Genomic DNA, 22,923 nt, shown 5'->3' with positions numbered 1-22,923 from the left:
GTGGTTCTCAAGCTATATCTTGCTCTAGTTAGGCCCCATTTAGATTATGCAGTTCAGTTTTGGTCGCCATATTATAGAATGGATATAAATTCACTTGAACCTGTCCAGCGTAGGATGACTAAGTTAATTCCCCAAATTAGAAATCTTTCATATGAAGAAAGAATAACAAAGCTTAAGTTGCATTCACTGGAAAGGCGAAGAGTTAGGGGCGACATGATAGAGGTTTACAAGTGGGTGAATGGACATAACAAATGGGATATTAATAGGGTATTAAAAGTATCAACACAAGACAGAACACGAAACAATGGGTATAAACTGGATACGTTTAGATTTAGGAAAGACTTGGGTAAATACTGGTTCAGTAACAGGGTTGTTGTTTTGTGGAACCAATTGCCACGTAACATTGTGGAGGTGGGGTCCCTCGATTGTTTCAAGCATAGGTTGGACATGTATATGAGTGGGATTGGGTGGTTATAAATAGGAGCTGCCTCGTATGGGTCAATTGGCCTTCTGCAGTTGCCTTTGTTCTTATGTTCTTATGGACCAATAGCAGCTGCCTCGTATGGACCAATAGCAGCTGCCTCGTATGGACCAATAGCAGCTGCCTCGTATGGGCCAATAGCAGTTCCCTTGTATGAACTAATAGCAGCTGCCTCGTATGGACCAATAGCAGCTGCCTCGTATGAACCAATAGCAGCTACCTTGTCTGGACCAATAGCAGCTGCTATTAGTTCATACAAGGGAACTGCTATTGGCCCATACGAGGCAGCTGCTATTGGTCCATACGAGGCAGCTGCTATTGGTCCATACGAGGCAGCTGCTATTGGTCCATAAGAACATAAGAACAAAGTCAACTGCAGAAGGCCAATTGGCCCATACGAGGCAGCTCCTATCTATAACCACCCAATCCCACTCATATACATGTCCAACCCGCGCTTAAAACAATCCAGGGACCCCACCTCCACAATGTTACGCGGTAATTGGTTCCACAAATCAACAACCCTGTTACTGAACCAGTATTTACCCAAGTCTTTTCTAAATCTAAACTTATCCAATTAATACCCATTGTTTCGTGTTCTGTCTTGCGTTGATACTTTTAATACCCTATTAATATCCCTTTTGTTATTTCCATTCACCAACTTGTAAACCTCTATCATGTCACCCCTGACTCTTCGCATTTCCAGTGAATGCAACTTAAGCTTTGTTAATCTTTCATCATATGAAAGATTTCAAATTTGGGGAATTAACTTAGTCATCCTACGCTGGACACGTTCAAGTGAATTTATATCCATTCTATAATATGGCAATCAAAACTGAACTGCATAATCTGAATGGGGCCTAACTAGAGCAAGATATAGCTTGAGAACCACACCAGGTGTCTTGTTACTAACGCTGCGATTAATAAATCCAAGTGTCCGATTTTCCTTATTACAAACATTTATGCATTGATCCTTTTGTTTTAAATTCTTACTAATCATAACACCCAGATCCCTTTCGCAATTCGACTTCGCAATCTCAACACCATCTAGCTCGTATCTTGTAACCCTATCATCATTACCTAACCTCAGAACTTTACGTTTATCAGCATTAAACTGCATCTGCCAATTCTTCGACCATTTCAAAACCCTATCTAGATCAACTTGAAGTGATAGTGAGTCCTCCTCCGAATTAATTTCCTTACCGATTTTCGTATCATCGTCAAATTTGCAAATGTTGCTACTCAAACCTGAATCTAAATCATTTATATATATTACAAACAACAGAGGTCCCAGGACAGAGCCCTGAGGCACCCCACTTACAACATTTTCCCACTCTGACTTGACTCCATTTATACTAAGTCTCTGTTTCCTTTGGTATAGCCATGCCCTAATCCAGCTTAATATAGCACCCCCAATACCATGAGACTCTATCTTTTTAATCAGTCTTTCATGTGGCACTGTATCAAAAGCTTTGCTAAAGTCAAGGTACACAACATCGCAATCCTTACCACTATCAACTGCCTCAACAATGATAGAATAAAAAGATAACAAATTTGTTAAACATGAATGGCCATTTATAAAACCATGTTGCGACTCAATTATTAATTTATGTTTTTCAAGATGAAGACAAATTTTTTTGCTATTATAGATTCGAGTAACTTTCCCACAATAGTTAGGCTAATTGGTCGATAGTTGACGCAAGTGATCTATCTCCTTTCTTAAAAACTGGTATCACATTAGCAACTTTCCAAAACTCTGGCACTCTGCCTGACTCTATTGATTTATTAAATATAGTTGACAGTGGGTCACAAAGCTCCTCTTTGCATTCTTTAAGCACCCTGGCAAACACTTCATCCGGCCCTGGGGATTTGTTTGGTTTGAGTTTTACTATTTGTTTAAGAACATCCTCCCTGGTAACTGCTAAACTCGTCAACCTGTCCTCGTCCCTACCCACATAGACTTGTTCGGCTGAAGGCATATTGTTAAGTTCCTCTTTAGTAAATACAGATACAAAATATTTATTAAAAATACTACTCATCTCTTCATCACTATCTGTTATTTGACCTGTCTCAGTTTTTAATGGACCTATCCTTTCCCTAGTCTTAGTACGATATAACTGAAAAACGCCTTTAGGATTTGTCTTTTCTTGCCCTGCTATGCGAACTTCATAGTTTCTTTTTGCTTTCCTTGTCTCTTTTTTAACATTTCTAACAAGTTGTACGAATTCCTGTTCTAAAGTGACCTCCCCATTTTTAATCCTTTTGTACCAAGCTCTCTTTTTACCTATAAGGTTCTTCAAATTCTTTGTTATCCACTTTGGGTCATTAGTATTCGATCTATTCAATTTGTATGGTATACTACGTTCCTGTGCTTCGTTTAGTATATTCTTAAATAAGTTATATATTGAATCCACATCGAAATCCCCATTTACGTCACCTATCGCTGGGTTCATGTCTCACTCCAAGACCGGCCCCCACCCCATACCCAAAACTTTCCAATCAATTTGACCCAAAAAATTTCTTAGGCTATTAAAATCAGCTTTTCGAAAATCTGGCACTTTAACAGAATTTGCTCCTACAGGTCTCTTCCATTCTATGCTAAATCTGATTTCTTTGTGATCACTGTTCCCTAGCTCACTCCCTATTTCGATGTCATTAATTTGTGTTTCCCTGTTAGTTAACACTAAATTTAAAATATTATTTTCCCATGTTGGTTCCTTATTGTGTTGCGTAAGAAAGCAATCGTCAAATAATTCTAGAAAATCTTCTGCTTCACTATTCCCTGTTTTGTTCACCTAGTTTATTCCACTAAAATTAAAGTCACCCATGACATAAATACTGTTAGATCTAGATGCTCTAGATATTTCATCCCATAGATGCTTTGCTTCCATTCTGTCTAAATTTGGTGGCCTATATATAACTCCTATTATAATATTATTTGCTTTTTCGTATAATTCTATCCAAATAGTTTCTGTGTGTGGCTCAGTTTTGATTCCCTCTTTGAGACTACATTTCAAATTGTCCCTAACATATATGGCTACTCCTCCTCCTCGTCTAATATATCTATCTGTGTGAAATAGTTTAAATCCATTTATTTGATATTCAGCTAATAGTTCTCTATTTTCTACATTCATCCACGTTTCGGTAAGTGCAATAATATCTATTTTTTCTGTGCAGACAAGAGCATTTATTTCGTTAATTTTATTTCTTAGACTTCTACTGTTAGTGTAATATACCCTAAGTGAATTGTTATTTTGAGGCCCTTCTCTTTCCCTGATCATTTTGGCAATTCCTTTCTCCCACAAACACATACTTTTATTATCTCCTTCCACCAAATCAATTCCCATACCTCTATCTACTAACAGTTTAAACCCAAACAAACACCTCTAACCACTTCTTCCAACGAGTTCGCAACAGCAACAACCCCAGCCCTCGATAGATGCACCCCATCACGAGCATACATTTCATTTCTTCCATAGAAGTGTTCCCAGTTGTCTATGAAATATATTGCATTTGATTTGCAATATCTTTCCAGCCGGCAATTGACACTAATTGCCCTCGACATCCATTCATTTCCCACTCCCTTTCTTGGAAGAATGCCACATATGATCGGGATTCCTCCCTTGCTCCTAACTAATTCAATGGCTGTCCTGAATCTCTGTATTAGTTCCTCACTCCTAACTCGTCCAACATCATTACCCCCTGCACTAATACAAATAATGGGTTTGTTTCCATTTCCTGTCATAATATCATTCATGTTTCCAACAATATCACCAATTCCAGCTCCCGGATAGCAAACCCTTAATCTGTTCCCCCTATCTCTGGCACAAAACGTTCTGTCTAAATACCTCACCTGGGAATCACCCACAACCAAAATTCGCTTCGATTTTCCCTTTTCCTTTCGAGCAGTTTGAGGGACCTGCGCTTCAATGCTCCTCGTTACTTTGTCTTTGCCACCTCGTTGAACAACAGGTTCAACACAGCACTGGTCCTCTAATACGTCAAATGCGTTAAAAGTCCTTAGGTGTAGGCTATTAGTTGTCGGTTTTGCCAAAGTCTTCTTAAGACCCCTGTCTTTCACAACTTACCAAGACGAGGACTTCTTAATTCTGGTCCCGTCAGTCCTTCTTAATGAGGTCCCGTCAACACTGGCCTCCTCCTTCGTTTTCTCCCGAAGTCTCAGCCGTCGTACCTCCTCCCGCAGGGAATCCATCTCTGCCCTCAGAGCTCCAACCAGACTCACCAAATCCTTCAATAATCCTTCCATTATTGCAATAATAATGTTATTAGAATCGGAGCTCCAGCTAACACAACCTCTCACTGTGACTGCACCTGACTGGAATAGAATGGATATAAATTCACTTGAACCTGTCCAGCGTAGGATGACTAAGTTAATTCCCCAAATTAGAAATCTTTCATATGAAGAAAGATTAACAAAGCTTAAGTTGCATTCACTGGAAAGGCGAAGAGTTAGGGGTGATATGATAGAGGTTTACAAGTGGATGAATGGACATAACAAAGGGGATATTAATAGGGTATTAAAAGTATCAACACACAACAGAACACGAAACAATGTGTATAAATTGGATAAGTTTAGATTTAGGAAAAACTTGGGTAAATACTGGTTCAGTAACAGGGTTGTTGATTTGTGGAACCAATTGCCGCGTAACGTGGTGGAGGTGGAGTCCCTCGATTGTTTCAAGCGCGGGTTGGACATGTATATGAGTGGGATTGGGTGGTTATAAATAGGAGCTGCCTCGTATGGGCCAATAGGCCTTCTGCAGTTGCCTTTGTTCTTATGTTCTTATGTAATATCAGCGGCCTTGTATGGACCGATAGGAACTGCCTCATATGGACCAATAGGAGCTTCCTCGTATAGACCAATAAGAACTGCCTCGTATGGACCAATACATAAGAACATAAGGGCATGGTAACTGAAGAAAGCCTATTGGCCCATATGAGGCAGCTCCTATCTATAACCCCAAAATCATGGATGTCGAGGGCACTTGGTGTCAATTGCAGGCTGGAAAGATATTGCAAATCTTATGCAATATCTTTCATAGATAACTGGGAACACTTCTATGGACGAAATGAAATGTATGCTCGTGATGGGGTGCATCTATCGAGGGCTGGGGCTGTTGCTGTTGCGAACTCGTTGGAACCAGTGGTTAGAGGTGTTTGCTTGGGTTTAAACTGTTATAATAATAATAATAATAATAATTTTTATTTAGGTAAGGTACATGCATAAAGAGATTTTACAAAGTTTGTTGGCTTTATAGATAGAGCTAGTACATACAATGCCTTAAGCCACTATTACGCAAAGCGTTTCGGGCAGGATATGGGATATGGGATATGTTAGTAGATAGTGGTATGGGAAATGATTTGGAGGAAGGAGATAATAAAAGTATGTGTTTGGGGGAGAAAGGAATTGGCCAAATCATCAGGGAAAGAGAAGGGCCTCAAAATAAAAATACACTTAGGGTATATTACACTAACAGTAGAAGTCTAAGAAATTAAATAAACGAATTAAATGCTCTTGTCTGCACAGAAAAAATAGATATTATCGCTCTTACCAAAACGTGGATGAATGTAGAAAATAGAGAACTATTAGCTGAATATCAAATAAATGGATTTAAACTATTTCACACAGATAGATATCCTGTCTAACACAGATAGATAGAAGGTGCTGGGATATGAGGAAAAGGAGCTGAGATATGGGGACAAGGAGCTGGGATATGAGGACATGGTGATGGGATATGAGGACAAGGAGCAGAGCTATGACGAAAAGGAGCTGGGATATGAGAACAAGGAGCTGGGATATGAGGACATGGAGCTGAGATATGAGGACAAAGTGCTGGGATATGAGGACAAAGTGCTAAAGTATGAGGCCAAGGAGCTGGGATATGAGGACAAGGAGCTGGGAAATGAGGACAAAGAGCTGGGATATGAGGACAAGGTGCTAGGATGTGAGGACAAGGAGCTGGGATATGAGGACAAGGAGCTGAGATATGAGGACATGGTGCTAGGATACGAGGAAATGGAACTGAGATATGAGGACATGGTGCTGGGATATGAGGACAAGGAGCTGGGATATGAGGACATGGAGCTGAGATATGCGGACAAAGTTCTGGGATATGAGGACAAGGTGCTAGGGTATGTGGCCAAGGAGCTGGGATATGAGGACAAGGAGCTGGGAAATGAGGACAAAGAGCTGGGATATGAGGACAAGGTGCTGGGATATGATAACAAGGTGCTGGGATATGAGGACAAGGAGCTGGGATATGAGGAGATGGAGCTGAGATATGAGAAGATGGTGCTGGGATATGAGGACAAGAAGCTGGGAAATGAGGACAAGGAGTTTGGATATGTGAATAAGATACTGGGATATGCGGACATGGTGCTGGGATATGAGGACGAGGAGCTGGCATATGAGGACAAGGAGTTGGGATATGAGGACAAAGAGCTGGGATATGAAGACAAGGATCTAGGATATGAGGAAAAGCTGGGATATGAGAACAAGGAGCTGGGAAATGAAGACACGGAGTTGGGATATGAGGACAAGGAGCTGGGATGTGGGGACAGAGTGCTGGGATATGAGAATAAGGTGCTAGGGTATGAGGTCAAGGAGCTGGGACATGAGGACAAGAAGCTAAGAAATGAGGACAAGGAGCTGGGATGAGGACAAAGAACTGGGATATAAGGACAAGGAGCTGGGATATGAGGACAAGGAGCTGGGATATGAGGACAAAGAGCTGGGATATGAGGACAAGGGGCTGGGATATGAGGACAAGGTGCTGGGATATGAGGACAAGGGGCTGGGATATGAGGACAAGGAGCTGGGATATGAGGACAAAAAACTGGGATATGAGTACAAGGGGCTGGGATATGAGGACAAGAAGTTGGGACATGAGGACAAGGTGCTAGGGGTATGAGGTCAAGGAGCTGAGATATGAGGACAAGGAGCTGGAATATGAGGACAAAAAGTTAGGATATGAGGATATGGTACTGGGATATGAGGACAAGGAGCTGGGATATGAGGAGAAGGAGCTGGGATATGAGGACATGATGTTGGGATATGATGACAAGGAGCTGGGATATAAGGACATGGTGCTGGGATAAGAGGACAAGGAGTAGGGATATGAGGACAAGGAGCTGGGATATAAGGAAAAGGAGCTGGGATATGAGGACAAGGATTTGTGACATGAGGACAAGGAGCTGGGATGTGATGAAAAAGTGCTGGGATATGATGGCAAGGTGCTAGCGTTTGAGGCCAAGGAGCTGGGATATGAGGACAAGGAGCTGGGATATAAGGACAAAGAGCTGTGATATGAGGACAAGGTGCTAGGATATGAGGACAAGGTGCTGGGATATGAGGACAAGGATGTGAGATATGAGAACAAGGAGCTAGGATATGAAGACAAGGTGCTGGGATATGAGGAAAAGGAGCTGGGATATGACGAAAAAAAGCTAGGATATGAGGACAAGGAGCTGGGATATGAGGACAAGGAGGAGAGATATGAGGACAAGGAGATTGGATATAAGAACAAGGAGCTGGGATATGACGAAATGGTTCTGGGATATGAGGACAAGAAGCTGGGATATGAAGACAAGGAGCTGGGATATGATGACAAGAAGCAAAGATATAAGGATATTGAGCTAGGCTATGAGGACAAGGAGCTGGGGTATGAGGACAAGGATCTTGGATATGAGTACAACGAGCTGGGATATGAGGACAAGGATCTGGGATATGAGGACAAGGAGCTGGGAAATAGGGACAAAGAGCTGGGATATGAGGACAAGGTGCTGGGATATGATAACAAGGTGCTGGGATATAAGGACAAGGAGCTGGGATATAAGGACATGGAGCTGATATATGAGAAAGATGGTGCTGGGATATGAGGACAAGGAGCTAGGAAATGAGGACAAAGAGCTGGGATATGAGGACAAGTAGCTGAGATATGAGGACAAGGAGTTTGGATATGTGAACAAGATACTGGGATATGCGGACATGGTGCTGGGATATGAGGACGAGGAGCTGGGATTTGAGGACAAGGAGTTGGGATATGAGGACAAAGAGCTGGGATATGAGGACAAGGTGCTAGGATATAAGGAAAGGGGGCTGGGATATGAGAACAAGTAGCTGGGATAAGAGGACAAGGAGCTGGGATATGAAGACATGGTGCTGGGATATGAGGAAAAGAGCTGGGATATGACGAAAAGGAGCTGGGATATGAGGACAAGGATCTGGGATATGAGGAAAAGAAGCTGGGATATGAGAACAAGGAGCTGAGATATGAAGGCACGGAGTTGGGATATGAGGACAAGAAGCTGGGATGTGGGGACAGAGTGCTAGGATATGAGAATAAGGTGCTAGGGTATGAGGCCAAGGAGCTGGGATATGAGGACAAGAAGCTAAGAAATGAGGACAAGGAGCTGGGGAGAGGACAAAGAACTGGGATATAAGGACAAGGAGCTGGGATATGTGGACAAGGAGCTGGGATATGAGGACAAGGAGCTGGGATATGAGGACAAGGTGTTGGGATATGAGGACAAGGGGCTGGGATATGAGGACAAGGAGCTGGGATATGAGGACAAAGAGCTGGGATATGAGGACAAGGGGCTGGGATATGAGCACAAGGTGCAGAGATATGTGGAATAGGAGCTGGGGTATAAGGACAAGGAGCTGGGATATGAGGACAAGGTGCTAGGGGTATGAGGTCAAGGAGCTGAGATATGAGGACAAGGAGTTGGGACATGAGGACAAGGTGCTAGGGGTATGAGGAGAAGGAGCTGGGACATGAGGACAAGGTGCTAGGGGTATGAGGTCAAGGAGCTGAGATATGAGGACAAGGAGCTGGAATATGAGGACAAAAAGTTGGGATATGAGGATATGGTACTGGGATATGAGGACAAGGAGCTGGGATATGAGGAGAAGGAGCTGGGATATGAGGATATGGTGTTGGGATAAGAGGACAAGGAGCTGGGATTTGAGGACATGGTGCTGGGATATAAGGAAAAGGAGCTGGGATATGAGGACAAGGATTTGTGACATGAGGACAAAGTGCTGGGATATGATGGCAAGGTGCTAGGGTTTGAGGCCAAGGAGCTGGGATATGAGGACAAGGAGCTGGGATATAAGGACAAAGAGCTGTTATAGAGGACAAGGTGCTAGGATATGAGGACAAGGTGCTGGGATATGAGGACAAGGAGGTGAGATATGAGAACAAGGAGCTGGGATATGAGGACAAGGTACTGGGATATGAGGAAAAAGAGCTGGGATATGACGAAAAGGAGCTGGGACATGAGGACAAGGAGCTGGGATATGAGGACAAGGAGGTGAGATATGAGGACAAGGAGATTGGATATGAGAACAAGGAGCTGGGATATGACGAAATGGTTCTGGGATATAAGGACAAGAAGCTGGGATATGAAGACAAGAAGCAAAGATATAAAGACATTGAGCTAGGCTATGAGGACAAGGTGCTGGGGTATGAGGACAAGGAGCTTGGATATGAGTACAAGGAGCTGGGATATGTGGACAAGGATCTGGGATATGAGGACAAGGAGCTGGGAAATGAGGACAAAGAGCTGGGATATGAAGACAAGGTGCTGGGATATGATAACAAGGTGCTGGGATATGAGGACAAGGAGCTGGGATATGAGGACATGGAGCTGAGATATGAGAAGATGGTGCTGGGATATGAGGACAGGGAGCTGGGAAATGAGGACAAAGAGCTGGGGTATGAGGACAAGGAGCTGAGATATGAGGACAAGGAGTTTGGATATGTGAACAAGATACTGGGATAGGCGGACATGGTGCTGGGATATTAGGACAAGGAGCTGGGATATGAGGACAAGGAGTTGGGATATGAGGACAAAGAGCTGGGATATGAGGACAAGGTGCTAGGATATGAGGAAAAGGGGGCTGGGATATTAGAACAAGGAGCTGGGATAAGAGGAAAAGGAGCTGGGATATGAGGACATGGTGCTGGAATATGAGGACAAAGAGCTGGGATATGACGAAAAGGAGCTGGGATATGAGGACAAGGATCTGGGATATGAGGAAAAGAAGCTGGGATATGAGAACAAGGAGCTGGGATATGGAGACACGGAGATGGAATATGAGGACAAGGAGCTGGGATGTAGGGAGAGAGTGCTGGGATATGAGAATAAGGTGCTAGGGTATGAGGCCAAGGAGATGGGATATGAGGACAAGAAGCTAAGAAATGAGGACAAGGAGCTGGGATGAGGACAATGAACTGGGATATAAGGACAAGGAGCTGGGATATGAGGACAAGGAGCTGGGATATGAGGACAAGGAGCTGAGATATGAGGACAAGGAGCTGGGATATGAGGACAAGGAGCTGGGATATGAGGACAAGGTGCTGGGATATGAGGACAAGGGGCTGGGATATGAGGACAAGGAGCTGGGATATGAGGACAAACAGTTGCGACGTGAGGACAAGGTGCTGGGATATGAGGACAAGGAGTTGGGACATGAGGACAAGGTGCTAGGGGTATGAGGTCAAGGAGCTTAGATATGAGGACAAGGAGCTGGAATATGAGGACAAAAAGTTGGGATATGAGGATATGGTACTGGGATATGAGGACAAGGAGCTGGAATATTAGGAGGAGCAGGGATATGAGGACATGGTGTTGGGATATGAGGACAAGGAGCGGGGATATGAGGACATGGTGCTGGGATATGAGGACAAGGAGCTGGGATATGAGGAAAAGGAGCTGGGATATGACGAAAAGGAGCTGGGATATGAGGACAAGAAGCTGGGATATGAGGAAAAGGAGGTCAGATATGAGGACAAGGAGATTGGATATGAGAACAAGGAGCTTTGATATGACGAAATGGTTCTGGGATATGAGGACAAGAAGCTGGGATATAAAGACAAGGAGCTGGGATTCGATGGCAAGGAGCAAAGATATAACGACATTGAGCAAGGCTATGAGGACAAGGAGCTGGGGTATGAGGACAAGGAGCTTGGATATGAAGACAAGGAGCTAGGATATGAGGACAAGGTGCTGGGATATGAGGACGAGGAGTTGGGATATGAGTACAAGCAGCTAGGATATGAGGACATGGTGCTGAGATATGAGGACAAGGATCTGGGATATGAGGACATGGAGCTGAGATATGAGGACAAGGAGCTGGGATATTGGGACAAGGATTTGAGACATGAGGACATGGTGCTGGGATATGAGGAGAAGGAGCTGTGATATGAGAACATGGAGCTGATATATGTGGACAAAGTGCTGGGATATGATGACAAGGAGCTGGGAAATGAGGACAAAGAGCTGGGATATAAGGACAAGGAGCTGAGATATGAGGACAAGGAGCTTGGATATGAGAACAAGAAGCTGGGAAATGCGAACAAGGAACTGGGATATGAGGACAAGGAGTTGGGATATGAGGAAGAGGAGCTGGGATATGAGGACAAGGAGCTGGGGTATAAGGACAAAGAGCTGTGATATGAGGACAAGGAGCTAGGATATGAGGACAAGGTGTTGGGATATGAAGACAAGGAGGTGAGATGTGAGAACAAGGAGCTGGGATATGAGGAAAAGGAGCTGGGATATGAGAAAAAGGAGCTGGGATATGAGGACAAGGAGCTGGGATATGAGAACAAGGAGGTGAGATATAAGGACAAGGAGATTGGATATGAGAACAAGGAGCTGGGATATGACGACATGGTGCTGGGATATGAGGACGAGGAGCTGGGATATGAAGACAAGGAGCTGGGATATGATGACAAGGAGCAGAGATATAAGGACATTGAGCTAGGCTATGAGGACAAGGAGCTGGGGTATGAGGACAAGGAGCTTGGATATGAGTACAAGGAGCTGGGATATGAGGACAAGGATCTGGGATATGAGGAAAAGGAGCTGGGATATGAGGACAAGGAGCTGGGATATGAAGACAAGGAGCTGGGATATAATGACAAAAAGCTAGGATATAACGACAAGGTGCAAGGATACGAGGACAATGTGCTGGGATATGAGGACAAGGAGCTGGGATATGAGAACAAGCAGTAGGGATATAAGGAAAAGGAGCTGGGATATGAGAACAAAGAGCTGGGATATGAGGACAAGGAGCTGGGATATGAGGACAAGGAGCTGGGATATGAGGACAAGGAGCTGGGATATGAGGACAAGGAGCTGGGTTATGAAAACCGGGAGGTGGTATATGAGGAAAAGGAGCTGGGATATGGGGACAAGGAGCAGGGATATGAGGACAAGAAGCTGGGAAATGAAGATAAGGAGTTGTGATATGAGGACAAGGAGCTGGGATGTGGGGACAAAGTGCTGGGATATGAAGTCAAGGTTCTAGGTTATGAGGCAAAGGAGCTGTGATGTCGGGACAATGAGCAGGGATATTAGGAAAAGGAGTAGGGATATGAGGACAAAGAGCTGGGATATGAGAACAAGGTGCAAGGATATGAAGACAAGGTGCTGGGATATGAAGACAAGGAGCAGGGATGCGGGGACAAGGAGCTGGGATATAAGGACAAAGAGCTGGGATATGTGAACAAGGTGCTAGGATATGAGGACAAGGTGCTGGCATATGAGTACAAGCAGCTGGGATATGAGGACATGGTGCTGGGATATGAGGACAAGGAGCTGGGATATGAGGACATGGAGCTTAGATATGAGGACAAGGAGCTGGGATATAGGGACAAGGAGTTGGGACATGAGGACATGGTGCTTGAATATGAGGAAAAGGAGCTGGGATATGAGGACATGGAGCTTAGATATGAGGACATGGTGCTGGGATATGAGGAGAAGAAGCTGGGATATGAGGACATGGAGCTGAGATATGTGGACAAAGTGCTAGGATATGAGGACAAGGTGACAGGGTATGAGACCAAGAAGCAGGAATATGATGACAAGGAGCTGGGAAATGAGGACAAAGAGCTGGGATATAAAGACAAGGAGCTGAGATATGAGGACAAAGGGCTTGGATATAAGAACAAGGAGCTTGGATATGAGAACAAGAAGCTTGGAAATACGGACATGGTGCTGGGATATGAGGACAAGGGGCTGGGATATGAGTACAAGGAGTTGGGATATGACAACAAAGAGCTAGGATATGAGGACAAGGGGTGTGATATGAGGACAAGGAGCTGGGATATGGGGACAAGGAATTGGGGTATAAGGACAAGGAGCTGGGATATGAGAACAAGGAGCTAGGATATGAGGACAAGGAGCTGGGATATGAGGACAAGGATCTGGGATATGAGGAAGAGGAGCTGGGATATGAGGACAAGTAGCTGGGGTACGAGAACAAAGAGCTGGGATATGAGAAAAAGAAGCTGGGATATGGGGACAAGGAGCTGGGATATGAGGACAAGGAGCTTGGATGTGAGGACATGGAGCTGGGATATGAAGAGAAGGAGTTGGGATGTTAGGAAAAGGAGCTGGGATATGAGGACAAAGAGCTGGGATATGAGGACAAGGAGCTGTGATATGATGACAAGGAGCTGGGATATGAGGAAAAGCTGGGATATGAGGACAAGGTGCTAGGATATGAGGACGAGGTGCTGGGATATGAGGACAAGGAGCTGGGTCATGAGGAGGAGCTGGGGTATAAGATTAAGGAGCTGGGATATGAGAACAAGGAGCTGGGATATGAGGACAAGGAGCTAGGATATGATGACAAGGAGCTGGGTTATGAGGACAGGGAGTAAGGACATGAGGACAAGGAGCTGGGATGCGGGGACAAGGTGCTAGGTTTTGATGACAAGGAGCTAGGGTATGAGGCCAAGGAGCGGGGATATGAGTACAAGGAGCTGGGATATGTGGACAAAGAACTGGGATATGAGGACAAGGTGCTAAGATATGATGACAAAGTGCTGGGATATGAGGACAAGGAGCTGGGATATGAGGACAAGCAGCTGGAATATAATGACATGGTGCTGGGATATGAGGACAAGGAGCTGGATTATGAGGACAAGGAGTTAGGACATAAGGACATTGAGCAGGGATGTGGGGAAAAGTGCTTGGATATGAGGACAAGGTTCTTGGGTATGAGGCCAAGGAGTTGGGAAATGAGGACAAGGAGCTCAGAAATGAGGACAAGCAGCTGGGATATGAGGACATAGTGCTGGGATATGAGGACAAGGAACTGGGATTTGAGTACATGGAGCAGAGATATGAGGACAAGGAGCTGGGATATGAAGACAAGGAGCTGGAATATGAGGAAAATGAGCTGGGATATGAGGACAAGGAGCTGGGATATGAGAATAAGAAGCTGGGATATGGGGACGAGGAGCATGGATATGAGGACAAGGAGCTTGGATATGAGGACAAGGATCTGGGATATGAGGAAAAGCTGGGATATGAGGACAAAGAGCTGGAATATGAGGACAAGGGGCTAGGATATGAGGACGAGGTGCTGGGATATGAGGACAAGGAGCTGGGTCATGAGGAGGAGCTGGGGTATAAGATTAAGGAGCTGGGATATGAGAACAAGGAGCTGGGATATGAGGACAAGGAGCTGGGATATGATGACAAGGAACTGGGTTATGAGGACAGGGAGTAAGGACATGAGGACAAGGAGCTGGGATGCGGGGACAAGGTGCTAGGTTTTGATGACAAGGAGCTAGGGTATGAGGCCAAGGAGCGGGGATATGGGTACAAGGAGCTGGGATATGAGGACAAAGAACTGGGATATGAGGACAAGGTGCTAAGATATGATGACAAAGTGCGGGGATATGAGGACAAGGAGCTGGGATATGAGGACAAGCAGCTGGAATATAATGACATGGTGCTGGGATATGAGGACAAGGAGCTGGATTATGAGGACAAGGAGTTAGGACATAAGGACATTGAGCAGGGATGTGGGGAAAAGTGCTGGGATATGAGGACAAGGTTCTTGGGTATGAGGCCAAGGAGTTGGGAAATGAGGACAAGGAGCTGGGAAATGAGGACAAAGAACTGGGATATGAGGACAACGTGCTGGGATATGAGGACAAAGTGCTGGGATGCGGGGACAAAGTGCAGGATTTTGAGGACAAGGTGCTAGGGTATGAGGCCAAGGAGCTGGGACATGAAGACAAAGAGCTGAGGTATAAGGACAAGCAGCTGGGATATGAGAACAAGGAGGTGGAATATGAAGACAGGGATCTGGGATATGATGTCAAGGAGCTGGGATATAAGGACAAAGAGCTGGGATATGAGGACAAGGTGCTATGATATGAGGACAAAGTGCTGGGATATGAGGACAAGGAGCTGGGACATGAAGACAAAGAGCTGAGGTATAAGGACAAGGAGCTGGGATATGAGAACAAGGAGGTGGAATATGAAGACAGGGAGCTGGGATATGATGAAAAGGAGATGGAATATGAGGACAAGAAGTTGGGACATGAGGACAAGGAGCTGGGATGCGGGGACAAAGTGCAGATGTTTTGAGGACAAGGTGGTAGGGTATGAGGCCAAGGAGCTTGGATATGAGGACAAGGAGCTGGGATATGAGGACAAAGAGCTGGGATATGTGGATAAGGTGCTAGGATATGAGGACAAGGTGCTGGGATATGAGGACAAGGAGCTGGGATTTGATGTCAAGGAGCTGGGATATGAGGACAAGGTGCTAGGATATGAGGACAAGGTGCTGGGATATGAGCACAAGGAACTGGGATATGAGGAGAAGCAGCTGGGATATGAGGATATGGTGCTGGGATATGAGGACATGGAGGTGAGATATTAGGACAAGGAGATTGGATATGAGAACAAGCAGCTGGGATATGACGACATGGTGATGGGATATAAGGACAAGGAGCTGGGATATGAAGACAAGGAGCTGGGATATGATGACAAGGAGCAGATATATAAGGACATTGAGCTAAGCTATGAGGACAAGGAGCTGGGGTATGAGGACAAGGAGCTTGGATATGAGTACAAAGAGCTGGGATATGAGGACAAGGATCTGGGATATGAGGAAAATGAGCTGGGATATGAGGGCAAGGAGCTAGGATATGAAGACAAGGAGTTGGAATATGAGGACATGGAGCTGGGATGTGGGGACAGAGTGCTGGGATATGAGAATAAGGTGCTAGGGTATGAGGCCATGGAGCTGGGATATGAGGACAAGAAGCTAAGAAATGAGGACAAGGAGCTGGGATGAGGACAAAGAACTGGGATATAAGGACAAGGAGCTGGGATATGAGGACAAGGTGCTGGGATATGAGGACAAGGAGCTTGGATATGAGAACAAGAAGCTGGGAAATGCGGACAAGGAACTGGAATATGAGGACAAGTAGTTGGGATATGAGGAAGAGGAGCTGGGATATGAGGACAAGGAGCTGGGGTATAATAACAAAGAGGTGTGATATGAGGACAGGGTGCTAGGATATGAGGACAAGGTGCTGGGATATGAAGACAAGGAGGTGAGATATGAGAACAAGGAGCTGGGATATGAGGAAAAGGAGCTGGGATATGACAAAAAGGAGCTGGGATATGAGGACAAGGAGCAGGGATATGAGAACAAGGAGGTGAGATATAAGGACAAGGAGATTGGATATGAGAACAAGGAGCTGGGATATGACGACATGGTGCTGGGATATGAGGACAAGGAGCTGGGATATGAAGACAAGGAGCTGGGATATGATGACAAGGAGCAGAGATATAAGGACATTGAGCTAGGCTATGAGGACAAGGAGCTGGGGTATGAGTACAAGGAGCTTGGATATGAGTACAAGGAGCTGGGATATGAGGACAAGGATCTGGGATATGAGGAAAAGGAGCTGGGATATGAGGACAAGGAGCTGGGATATGAAGACAAGGAGCTTGGATATGAGGACAAGCAGCTGAGATGTGAGGACAAAGTGCTGGGATATGAGAACAAGGTGCTAGGGTATGATACAAAGGAGCTGGGATATAAGGACAAGAAGTTGGGTAATGAGGGCAAGGAGCTGCGATATAATGACAAAAAGCTACGATATAACGACAAGGTGCAAGGATACGAGGACAAGGTGCTGGGATATGAGGACAAGGAGCTGGGATATGAGAACAAGCAGTAGGGATATAAGGAAAAGGAGCTGGGATATGAGAACAAAGAGCTGGGATATGAGGACAAGGAGCTAGGATATGAGGACAAGGAGCTGGGATATGAGGACAAGGAGCTGGGGTATGAAAACCGGGAGCTGGTATATGAGGAGAAGGAGCTGGGATATGGGGACAAGGAGCAGGGATATGAGGACAAGAAGCTGGGAAATGAAGATAAGGAGTTGGGATATGAGGACAAGGAGCTGGGATGTGGGGACAAAGTGTTGGGATATGAGGACAAGGTTCTAGGTTATGAGGCAAAGGAGCTGTGATATCGGGACAATGAGCTGGGATATTAGGAAAAGGAGCAGGGATATGAGGACAAAGAGCTGGGATATGAGAACAAGGTGCAAGGATATGAGGACAAGGTGCTGGGATATGAGGAAAAGGAGCTGGGATATGACGAAAAAAAGCTGGGATATGAGGACAAGGAGCTGGGATATGAGGACAAGGAGGAGAGATATGAGGACAAGGAGATTGGATATAAGAACAAGGAGCTGGGATATGACGAAATGGTTCTGGGATATGAGGACAAGAAGCTGGGATATGAAGACAAGGAGCTGGGATATGAGAACAAAGAGCTGGGATATGAGGACAAGGAGCTAGGATATGAGGACAAGGAGCTGGGATATGAGGACAAGGAGCTGGGGTATGAAAACCGGGAGCTGGTATATGAGGAGAAGGAGCTGGGATATGGGGACAAGGAGCAGGGATATGAGGACAAGAAGCTGGGAAATGAAGATAAGGAGTTGGGATATGAGGACAAGGAGCTGGGATGTGGGGACAAAGTGTTGGGATATGAGGACAAGGTTCTAGGTTATGAGGCAAAGGAGCTGTGATATCGGGACAATGAGCTGGGATATTAGGAAAAGGAGCAGGGATATGAGGACAAAGAGCTGGGATATGAGAACAAGGTGCAAGGATATGAGGACAAGGTGCTGGGATATGAGGAAAAGGAGCTGGGATATGACGAAAAAAAGCTGGGATATGAGGACAAGGAGCTGGGATATGAGGACAAGGAGGAGAGATATGAGGACAAGGAGATTGGATATAAGAACAAGGAGCTGGGATATGACGAAATGGTTCTGGGATATGAGGACAAGAAGCTGGGATATGAAGACAAGGAGCTGGGATATGATGACAAGAAGCAAAGATATAAGGATATTGAGCTAGGCTATGAGGACAAGGAACTGGGGTATGAGGACAAGGATCTTGGATATGAGTACAACGAGCTGGGATATGAGGACAAGGATCTGGGATATGAGGACAAGGAGCTGGGAAATAGGGACAAAGAGCTGGGATATGAGGACAAGGTGCTGGGATATGATAACAAGGTGCTGGGATATAAGGACAAGGAGCTGGGATATAAGGACATGGAGCTGAGATATGAGAAAGATGGTTCTGGGATATGAGGACAAGGAGCTAGGAAATGAGGACAATGAGCTGGGATATGAGGACAAGTAGCTGAGATATGAGGACAAGGAGTTTGGATATGTGAACAAGATACTGGGATATGCGGACATGGTGCTGGGATATGAGGACGAGGAGCTGGGATTTGAGGACAAGGAGTTGGGATATGAGGACAAAGAGCTGGGATATGAGGACAAGGTGCTAGGATATAAGGAAAGGGGGCTGGGATATGAGAACAAGTAGCTGGGACAAGAGGACAAGGAGCTGGGATATGAAGACATGGTGCTGGGATATGAGGAAAAGAGCTGGGATATGACGAAAAGGAGCTGGGATATGCGGACAAGGATCTGGGATATGAGGAAAAGAAGCTGGGATATGAGAACAAGGAGCTGAGATATGAAGGCACGGAGTTGGGATATGAGGACAAGAAGCTGGGATGTGGGGACAGAGTGCTAGGATATGAGAATAAGGTGCTAGGGTATGAGGCCAAGGAGCTGGGATATGAGGACAAGAAGCTAAGAAATGAGGACAAGGAGCTGGGGAGAGGACAAAGAACTGGGATATAAGGACAAGGAGCTGGGATATGAGGACAAGGAGCTGGGATATGAGGACAAGGAGCTGGGATATGAGGACAATGAGCTGGGATATGAGGACAAGGTGTTGGGATATGAGGACAAGGGGCTGGGATATGAGGACAAGGAGCTGGGATATGAGGACAAAGAGCTGGGATATGAGGACAAGGGGCTGGGATATGAGCACAAGGTGCAGAGATATGAGGAATAGGAGCTGGGGTATAAGGACAAGGAGCTGGGATATGAGGACAAGGTGCTAGGGGTATGAGGTCAAGGAGCTGAGATATGAGGACAAGGAGTTGGGACATGAGGACAAGGTGCTAGGGGTATGAGGAGAAGGAGCTGGGACATGAGGACAAGGTGCTAGGGGTATGAGGTCAAGGAGCTGAGATATGAGGACAAGGAGCTGGAATATGAGGACAAAAAGTTGGGATATGAGGATATGGTACTGGGATATGAGGACAAGGAGCTGGGATATGAGGAGAAGGAGCTGGGATATGAGGATATGGTGTTGGGATAAGAGGACAAGGAGCTGGGATTTGAGGACATGGTGCTGGGATATAAGGAAAAGGAGCTGGGATATGAGGACAAGGATTTGTGACATGAGGAGAAAGTGCTGGGATATGATGGCAAGGTGCTAGGGTTTGAGGCCAAGGAGCTGGGATATGAGGACAAGGAGCTGGGATATAAGGACAAAGAGCTGATATATGAGTACAAGGTGCTAGGATATGAGGACAAGGTGCTGGGATATGAGGACAAGGAGGTGAGATATGAGAACAAGGAGCTGGGATATGAGGACAAGGTACTGGGATATGAGGAAAAAGAGCTGGAATATGACGAAAAGGAGCTGGGACATGAGGACAAGGAGCTGGGATATGAGGACAAGGAGGTGAGATATGAGGACAAGGAGATTGGATATGAGAACAAGGAGCTGGGATATGACGAAATGGTTCTGGGATATAAGGACAAGAAGCTGGGATATGAAGACAAGAAGCAAAGATATAAAGACATTGAGCTAGGCTATGAGGACAAGGTGCTGGGGTATGAGGACAAGGAGCTTGGATATGAGTACAAGGAGCTGGGATATGAAGACAAGAAGCAAAGATATAAAGACATTGAGCTAGGCTATGAGGACAAGGGGCTGGGGTATGAGGACAAGGAGCTTGGATATGAGTACAAGGAGCTGGGATATGAGGACAAGGATCTGGGATATGAGGACAAGGAGCTGGGAAATGAGGACAAAGAGCTGGGATATGAAGACAAGGTGCTGGGATATGATAACAAGGTGCTGGGATATGAGGACAAGGAGCTGGGATATGAGGACATGGAGCTGAGATATGAGAAGATGGTGCTGGGATATGAGGACAGGGAGCTGGGAAATGAGGACAAAGAGCTGGGGTATGAGGACAAGGAGCTGAGATATGAGGACAAGGAGTTTGGATATGTGAACAAGATACTGGGATAGGCGGACATGGTGCTGGGATATTAGGACGAGGAGCTGGGATATGAGGACAAGGAGTTGGGATATGAGGACAAAGAGCTGGGATATGAGGACAAGGTGCTAGGATATGAGGAAAAGGGGGCTGGGATATTAGAACAAGGAGCTGGGATAAGAGGAAAAGGAGCTGGGATATGAGGACATGGTGCTGGAATATGAGGACAAAGAGCTGGGATATGACGAAAAGGAGCTGGGATATGAGGACAAGGATCTGGGATATGAGGAAAAGAAGCTGGGATATGAGAACAAGGAGCTGGGATATGGAGACACGGAGATGGAATATGAGGACAAGGAGCTGGGATGTGGGGACAGAGTGCTGGGATATGAGAATAAGGTGCTAGGGTATGAGGCCAAGGAGATGGGATATGAGGACAAGAAGCTAAGAAATGAGGACAAGGAGCTGGGATGAGGACAATGAACTGGGATATAAGGACAAGGAGCTGGGATATGAGGACAAGGAGCTGGGATATGAGGACAAGGAGCTGGGATATGAGGACAAGGAGCTGGGATATGAGGACAAGGTGCTGGGATATGAGGACAAGGGGCTGGGATATGAGGACAAGGAGCTGGGATATGAGGACAAACAGTTGCGACGTGAGGACAAGGTGCTGGGATATGAGGACAAGGAGTTGGGACATGAGGACAAGGTGCTAGGGGTATGAGGTCAAGGAGCTTAGATATGAGGACAAGGAGCTGGAATATGAGGACAAAAAGTTGGGATATGAGGATATGGTACTGGGATATGAGGACAAGGAGCTGGAATATTAGGAGGAGCAGGGATATGAGGACATGGTGTTGGGATATGAGGACAAGGAGCTGGGATATGAGGACATGGTGCTGGGATATGAGGACAAGGAGCTGGGATATGAGGAAAAGGAGCTGGGATATGACGAAAAGGAGCTGGGATATGAGGACAAGAAGCTGGGATATGAGGAAAAGGAGGTCAGATATGAGGACAAGGAGATTGGATATGAGAACAAGGAGCTTTGATATGACGAAATGGTTCTGGGATATGAGGACAAGAAGCTGGGATATAAAGACAAGGAGCTGGGATTCGATGGCAAGGAGCAAAGATATAACGACATTGAGCAAGGCTATGAGGACAAGGAGCTGGGGTATGAGGACAAGGAGCTTGGATATGAAGACAAGGAGCTAGGATATGAGGACAAGGTGCTGGGATATGAGGACGAGGAGTTGGGATATGAGTACAAGCAGCTAGGATATGAGGACATGGTGCTGAGATATGAGGACAAGGATCTGGGATATGAGGACATGGAGCTGAGATATGAGGACAAGGAGCTGGGATAATGGGACAAGGAGTTGAGACATGAGGACATGGTGCTGGGATATGAGGAGAAGGAGCTGTGATATGAGAACATGGAGCTGATATATGTGGACAAAGTGCTGGGATATGATGACAAGGAGCTGGGAAATGAGGACAAAGAGCTGGGATATAAGGACAAGGAGCTGAGATATGAGGACAAGGAGCTTGGATATGAGAACAAGAAGCTGGGAAATGCGAACAAGGAACTGGGATATGAGGACAAGGAGTTGGGATATGAGGAAGAGGAGCTGGGATATGAGGACAAGGAGCTGGGGTATAAGGACAAAGAGCTGTGATATGAGGACAAGGAGCTAGGATATGAGGACAAGGTGTTGGGATATGAAGACAAGGAGGTGAGATGTGAGAACAAGGAGCTGGGATATGAGGAAAAGGAGCTGGGATATGACAAAAAGGAGCTGGGATATGAGGACAAGGAGCTGGGATATGAGAACAAGGAGGTGAGATAAAAGGACAAGGAGATTGGATATGAGAACAAGGAGCTGGGATATGACGACATGGTGCTGGGATATGAGGACAAGGAGCTGGGATATGAAGACAAGGAGCTGGGATATGATGACAAGGAGCAGAG

At 45.6% G+C, this 22,923-nt stretch overlaps 3 protein-coding genes across 3 annotated transcripts; all 3 read left to right on the top strand.

Annotated features, from left to right (window-relative positions):
- The first annotated feature begins 6,494 nt into the window (after positions 1-6,494).
- On the top strand, positions 6,495-14,589 carry LOC138368555 (trichohyalin-like). Its single transcript, XM_069331078.1, has 3 exons — positions 6,495-6,707; positions 13,022-13,504; positions 14,212-14,589. Exons 1-3 carry the CDS (start codon positions 6,495-6,497, stop codon positions 14,587-14,589), a joined length of 1,074 nt encoding a protein of 357 aa, XP_069187179.1.
- A 736-nt stretch (positions 14,590-15,325) lies between these two features.
- LOC138368554 (microtubule-associated protein 1A-like) lies at positions 15,326-15,682 on the top strand. The gene has a single exon (XM_069331077.1). The coding sequence runs from the start codon at positions 15,326-15,328 to the stop codon at positions 15,680-15,682; it is 357 nt and encodes a 118-aa protein (XP_069187178.1).
- Positions 15,683-19,051: 3,369 nt separating this feature from the next.
- On the top strand, positions 19,052-21,419 carry LOC138368553 (golgin subfamily A member 6-like protein 7). The gene is made up of 3 exons (XM_069331076.1): positions 19,052-19,138; positions 20,147-20,401; positions 21,219-21,419. Exons 1-3 carry the CDS (start codon positions 19,052-19,054, stop codon positions 21,417-21,419), a joined length of 543 nt encoding a protein of 180 aa, XP_069187177.1.
- The last annotated feature ends 1,504 nt before the right edge of the window (positions 21,420-22,923 follow it).

This window comes from Procambarus clarkii, chromosome 25, assembly GCF_040958095.1.
Source record: "Procambarus clarkii isolate CNS0578487 chromosome 25, FALCON_Pclarkii_2.0, whole genome shotgun sequence".
NCBI classification, from domain to species: Eukaryota; Metazoa; Arthropoda; class Malacostraca; order Decapoda; family Cambaridae; genus Procambarus; species Procambarus clarkii.
This window is presented reverse-complemented; position numbering and strand designations above follow the sequence as displayed.

Excerpts from the sequence above, each read along its gene's own strand:
- LOC138368555 (XM_069331078.1), top strand. The coding sequence starts at position 6,495 with ATGGTGCTAGGATACGAGGAAATGGAACTGAGATATGAGGACATGGTG. Across the intron at positions 6,708-13,021 it reads AGCTGGGATATGAGGACAAG|GTGCTAGGATATGAGGACAA; the intron begins GTGCTGGGATAT and ends TATGTGAACAAG. Across the intron at positions 13,505-14,211 it reads AGCTTGGAAATACGGACATG|GTGCTAGGTTTTGATGACAA; the intron begins GTGCTGGGATAT and ends TGCGGGGACAAG.
- LOC138368554 (XM_069331077.1), top strand. The coding sequence starts at position 15,326 with ATGTGGGGAAAAGTGCTGGGATATGAGGACAAGGTTCTTGGGTATGAG.
- LOC138368553 (XM_069331076.1), top strand. The coding sequence starts at position 19,052 with ATGGTGCTGGGATATGAGGACGAGGAGCTGGGATTTGAGGACAAGGAG. Across the intron at positions 19,139-20,146 it reads AGCTGGGATATGAGGACAAG|GTGCTAGGGTTTGAGGCCAA; the intron begins GTGCTAGGATAT and ends TATGATGGCAAG. Across the intron at positions 20,402-21,218 it reads TGGGATATGAGGACAAGGAG|GATCTGGGATATGAGGAAAA; the intron begins GTGAGATATGAG and ends TATGAGGACAAG.